The sequence below is a fragment of the Lates calcarifer genome, unplaced genomic scaffold (genome assembly GCF_001640805.2).
Source record: "Lates calcarifer isolate ASB-BC8 unplaced genomic scaffold, TLL_Latcal_v3 _unitig_1737_quiver_1373, whole genome shotgun sequence".
NCBI classification, from domain to species: Eukaryota; Metazoa; Chordata; class Actinopteri; family Centropomidae; genus Lates; species Lates calcarifer.
Genome location: NW_026115725.1, coordinates 25,048 through 31,047, shown reverse-complemented (window position 1 = coordinate 31,047; position 6,000 = coordinate 25,048). Strand labels below are relative to the sequence as shown.

The window sequence follows — 6,000 nt, the reverse complement described above, 5'->3', positions numbered from 1 at the left end:
CTGTCTCACTGAGTCCTGTATATGGCTTTCACAGGGGCAACAACAGTGATTATCAGGTCAAACATCAGTCCCTTTCATTGACATCCACAGATACTCTTAATAAGATAAACTGACTAAATTATAAAATACTTTGAAAACAAAAATAAAACTCTTGTTTCTTGATAAGGGCTGCAACTATGAAAATGTGCAAATACAGTAAAAATCAAAAGTTTCATTGAGATTGCAAAAAGCATCTTCCATTTCTCAATCATCAAAAATAAATGTAGTCTCATCGGCTAATAAGAGCATTTTATGCTTCCCTCAGTTATTCAGCTTGAAATGATTTAAAGCAGAAAAAGGGGAACACAGGGAGGTGATGGTCTCAACTCAGCAGAACACCCCAAAATGTTCTATAGAAAACGATTGTCAACTCAAAACATACTGGACACACATGGAGACAAACTGCAGAAATAAACCAACCAATTCATGATATTAGAGAGGTTTTGGCTTTTTGGAAATAACATTCACCTAACTCTGTTTTGGTTTTATCCCTCTTCACCTAACTATCTGCTGGACCTGTTCTGCACCTACACCACCCATGCTTTCTTGCTATACTGTAGTCCACAAACTGTTACATTTCAAACTTAAAGCTATTTTTAATCTGAACCTGCTCTGCACAGAAGGCTGAGGACACACTGGCATTTTAAACAAAGCTGAGCAGCAGACAACTAAGAGAAGCCAGGCTGGCTGACCATACAGTCTGAACAGTTCTGCAACCTTATATTTTCTTTTTCAGCTTCTATATTTCTGAGTCATTTAAGAGACACAAAAATAAATAATGGCTGTGGCTGGAAATATATTATTCACCTCTCTTTGGGATTCTCTTCAGTTCGACTGGCACCGTCGCCCGCTTCCCTTTGGCCTTTCTGGTTTGAGCCTCCAGTCAAGTCCAAGGTTGAATGAACATCTTTGCTGACCTTATCCCGAGTCTCCTCCTGCACCGGCTCTCCATTAGCCTCCATCTCATACACACCTTCTCCCATTCAGGAAGTGACTGTGCTCCTCTACCTGGATCTCCTGGCCTTCCTCTACCTCCTCCAGCTTGCGCAGGATAATAGGAAGCTTTGCATCTGTGTCGCTATTCTCCAGCAAAGCAATATCGCTTTCCTCGTAGTGAGGCAATGGTGCATCCTCCTCCAGCTTCTTCTGGAATTGCAGACGTTTGGCCCGACCGCTAGCTGACACTTTCTCCAGGATCTGCTTCTCGGCCAGGCGGAGCTGGATGGCCACGCGAGAGTGCAGAGATAGATCGGGTTTCTCCAGCATGCAGCAGTCCTCCTGGAGGAGACCAGGCCAGGAAGTAAGAGGCAAAGTAAAAGGGAGAAGGTATGAAACTACAAATTTATAAGAAGGAGGCCAAAAAGATGTGGTAAAAATTCTCACATTCTTAAGTTGTTGTTAGATCTTCACAAATGTGTTCCTTTGAAGCTTACAGAAGATTTAAAAAAATAATCTGTGATCAGAAACTCCAAGTAACTTTCAACATAACTTAGACTCCAGCTGACTCACCTCTGAGGTAGTCCTGTAGGTCTTGAGCAGCAGAGCTGCTCGGGTCTCCAGGAAAGTCCACAACTTGATCTCGTTGTCCCAGCTGACAGGGAACTCGCTGTTGCCCAGGGTGAAGATCTTATTAATGGCACGTTCTCCAAGCAGGTAGTCCTTCAATTCCTCTGAAATTAAGCTGAATGTTAGTATCTCTTCAAAAGAAACTAAAGCCAGCTACAAGAGAACCATCAGTGAGAAGTAGCGAAGTGGGAGTGGGTTTTACAAGGAAATGTGTTTTTAAGACAAGTGACTCTCCAGAAAGGCAGTTTCATCTTCCCATTAACAAAAGAGACAACATTTTGGACACACTTGTTTATTGTCAGTGTGGAGGCTGTGTGTGTGTGAGTGTGTTTATATATGTATGTATGCATCCATCTATCAATCTATACATACAATATTGCATGCATGTGTGTGTGTGTGTATGCATATTTATATATATTCATGTTCACAACTTTTAAAACTGTGAACTGGTTTTAATTTTGCAGCTGATTAGTGTATATGTAATATCAACAAACAACAATAATATTAGTGTAAAATTAAAATTAGTGTACATTTTTGTTTTTTTTTTCTTCTATAGTGCACTGTTTGTCTTCAAGGAGCACCCACAATTTCGTTGTACTTAACTGTACAGTGACAATAAAAGCCTATTCTATTCTATTCTATTCTGTTCTATTCTAATAACCTGTCTTGTCAGACGTGGTGACACTTGGAAATTAGGTTTGCTGCTTTTTAGGGTTAGGGTTAGAGACACACATTTATTCCATTCCATTTTATGCTTTTGTTTATGGTGGTGGAACAGGTTTGCTGGGCTGCTGCTTTTAGTTCTAACAGAACAGTGCTTGCACAGGTTGAGGACTGACCTGTGGTGGTGGGTTGCATGGCACGTTAACAATGTGGGAGGGGAAGACTGTAACCCAGGCTATTTTCTGTAGCTACTATTTACAGATGTCCCCTAAATGCCTCACATGAAGACTATTGGTAGATGCTAGAATTTACCAATGTTCCTTAAAGGGTAGATGCTAGCTAGGCAGCTGTGCACAGAGAAGCCTCTAGTCCCCAGTCAAATTACTGCAGCACACTTAGAGACACATGTTTGTTTAAGTGAAATAAGGCATTCTAAGTTGAAACGGTTTTTAGGATTATTATTTATGGGAAACACTGTAGTTTTTACAGACTTTACATAGCGTGGTGGTCTGTTCCATGTTGGACTTTGCAAAACCAAACCATTTCCCTATCACTGGAGGTAACCACTTGTCTTTGTTATTATTCATTGTCTCCAACAGCCGTGGTTGTCATTACTCAAGTATGTTGCTGACCAGTCTCCAAAGAAATGGCAACAGCTTACATTACTGATTTAACCACAGAGAACTGCTGGTGCTGGGTGTTTAAGTGGCAGAAGAAACAATACCAACATTTTTCACATCACTTGAAACTCAAAAACTTGAATTAATCTAATTAATTCAAAATATCACCCAGCCTTAGTCCAATGCTCTGGACCTTGTCCCAAACAGATGCATGGAAACCATACTCAAAATTGGCATGCATAACAAAACAAAAGACACTCCATATGAAACAGTCCTGTGCAGCATGGTGGTGCAGGGGTTAGCATTGCTGCCTCACAGCATGTTCCCCTTGTGGGTTCTCTCTGGTACTCCAGTTTCCTCTCACAGTCCAATGACAAGCAGGTTAGGTTAATTGGGAATCTAAATTGCCCGTAGGATCCATTTAGAGAGAGACCACCAACACTGACAGCACAATGATACCCCACCTATCAACCAAAGGCCGTGAAATGAAAAGACTAGCAAGGCCCAAGAATCAATGCATCCATTTCATCTCACTTTCTCCTGTGATAATGATAATTAAAATAAGTGATCAGAGCCGACAGAAAGTTCGATTGGGTTTCCCAGGGTATTAAACATGTTAGATCCATCCAAGACCCATAGCAATTGAAATGGGACCCTATCCCGACAAATTAGAAATTACTTGGACCCCACCTGGCTCAGGTCCTGGGTTTTGGTTGCTAAGAAACTGAGTGGACTCATGAAGATCCACGTTCAGATGAGCTGATGAATCCAGACTGATTAGTTTCCCTCTGCTATTTGTTGGTGTTGTGTTAGAGTCTTTGGATCTTGCGAAATACACAAAACTGCTTAACTGTCACTGACAAATCTTGTATCAAACCTTTGATCTCTCCTCCTTTCCTTGAACACACTCAATGTGCTAAATATGTACACAAATGTTTTAATTAATTCATCATTTCACTATGCTGCATTAATCTCATTTTCAAGTTTTAATGGCTGTGAACAGTAAGTAGCCTAATACTAAAAACTGTAGTGTTTCTTTCTTCTCAGTTTTTGTTATTTAGATTTGATAAGCAGTGTCAATACTGGTATTGCGAGTGGTAAATGACATTTAACTTCGGCCTGGATTGTCTTAATTTTTGGTGCATAGAGATGAAACTAATCTTCTCGTGTGAAACTAAGGAACACATTAAAAAGTGTGGGACTGTCCCTTTAATTTGTGATCAGTGTATCGTCATTTAATTTTTCTCTGTAAAAGGTCTGCTAAGTCAGCTAGTCTTAACCTTCCACACTGTGTGGTTGAATCTTGAACACAATTTTGTTCACAATGTGTAAAAGATTCTGAATACCGCTGCCTCTGAGCTGAGAACTCTACCATGCCTTAGTTACAAGGGACGATGAAAGAGGAGAGGTACAGCGGCCCAGTTGTGTGTGCACACTATTCCATCATGTCACATCTGTTATGAAATGTTGACACACACACACACACACACACACACACACACACACACACACACACACAAACAAGGGGTTGGGGCCATTTCAAAGATTAACATGCAGCAAAAAGTGAATAATATATCAAGCAGGGTCGTGAAGATGAGTCCTGTGACAGAGGAGGATGTGGCCTTGTGTGGTTGGGGATTTATGACACTGGTGCCGTTCTGCATACATGCTGATGAATATTGCATTCCCCGGGTGGATTTCTCCTTCCACACATCTGGTGGCCTGCCTTGATCAATTAAGCATCTTGGGAATGGACAGGGTTTGCTCTTCCTTTCTATTTCTCCTTTAACTACTCTTCTGTTCTGTCTCTCCCCTTCTGCTGGTGTGCAGAGGAAGTAGTCACTTGATGATGGTCCCTGAGGAGCATCGGAAACTGTGGCGTGCTTTGTTTAAGAGTATGCTACCAGGTTTTTGGCTTGGAGGATCCACAGGGAATGTCCTGCTGCTGGTATTTGACTGTGTGTGTGTGTGTGTGTGTGTGTGTGTGTGTCAGTGTCTTACCCTCCGTCATGCAGAAGACTCTGAGGAAGGCTAGGAGTTGGGCTGAAATGGGGGGTTCATTACAGTGCAGAGCAAAGACACAGGACCTGAGAACACAACAGCATACACACCAAGTTATTTTCAATAAATACATCCAAGAAACAAGAGGAACTAGAATTACTGCATCCTGGATGTGTAAGTCTGCCAGCCAGTCAAGTCACAGGAAATACAGTCAATCTCCCATTCTGTTTCTGTGTTTAGTGCCAAATAATGGCCAGTAGGGTGTTTTTGCAGAACAATATGATGTCACAGTGAGGTTCACCTCTAAACTTTAGGGCTTAAAATGTCATCACTTCATCATTTTGTCCCATTAGACATTTGTGTTAAATTTTTACATAATTATTATATTAATTCTTGAGTTATGGTCAAAAACTTGTTTTCTGAAGTCACAGTGAACTTGAACTTTGACCACCAAGAATCTTATCAGTTCATAATTGAGTTCACAGAGTGAGTGTTTGTGCCAGATTTGAAGAAATTTCCTCAAGGCATTTGTGAGATGTCGCACCCACAAGAACTGGACAGACGCATGGACATGCAGATATTTGGACATATGGACTGTTGCTTGCAGAGAGAATAAAATACTTGATCACAATGTGCACGGTTTCCATACAAAGCACATCGGTAATAGTGTTATAAGAGACTGCTCATACAGCACAAAAAACATCCTGACATTCTCAACCAACAGCAGTGCAAAACTGCATACAAACCTTAAAAGGACAGCATGCGTTTGTGTTTTCAATTGAAGAGCTATGTATTTAACAAATGATTAAATAGAATTATATATTAAGTTAAAATTATGAAATAATATTAATTTCTAATAATGTTAAACTAATGTGTTCACATATTTTAATACTGTTCAGCACAATGCAAAACATTGAACCTTGCTCCTGACACCTTAGATTCTCAGCATCCTTAGCTCCACTGTCACTACTACATTTGTCAATACTTCTTGTTCTGGTAGAAATTCATCATCACTGCCATTATCATCATCCTCATCTGACTCAGATGGTATTTGCTCCACTATCCTGTAGGCCGTTCTATCATGCGCTGTACTTGAGCTCAACAAAAGCTC

General features: G+C 40.6%; 1 protein-coding gene across 1 annotated transcript in view; it reads right to left on the bottom strand.

Annotated features, from left to right (window-relative positions):
* Positions 1-966: 966 nt before the first annotated feature.
* The window catches only part of LOC108890339 (actin-histidine N-methyltransferase), a 30,014-nt gene continuing 24,980 nt past the window's right edge, over positions 967-6,000 (bottom strand). Inside the window, exons 11-13 of the mRNA XM_018687204.2 lie at positions 4,890-4,975; positions 1,549-1,709; positions 967-1,317 (exon numbers count right to left, since the gene is read on the bottom strand). Coding sequence (XP_018542720.2) covers positions 1,003-1,317; positions 1,549-1,709; positions 4,890-4,975 — 562 coding nt within the window. The 3' untranslated portion in view covers positions 967-1,002. The remainder of the gene's footprint in view (positions 1,318-1,548; positions 1,710-4,889; positions 4,976-6,000) is intronic.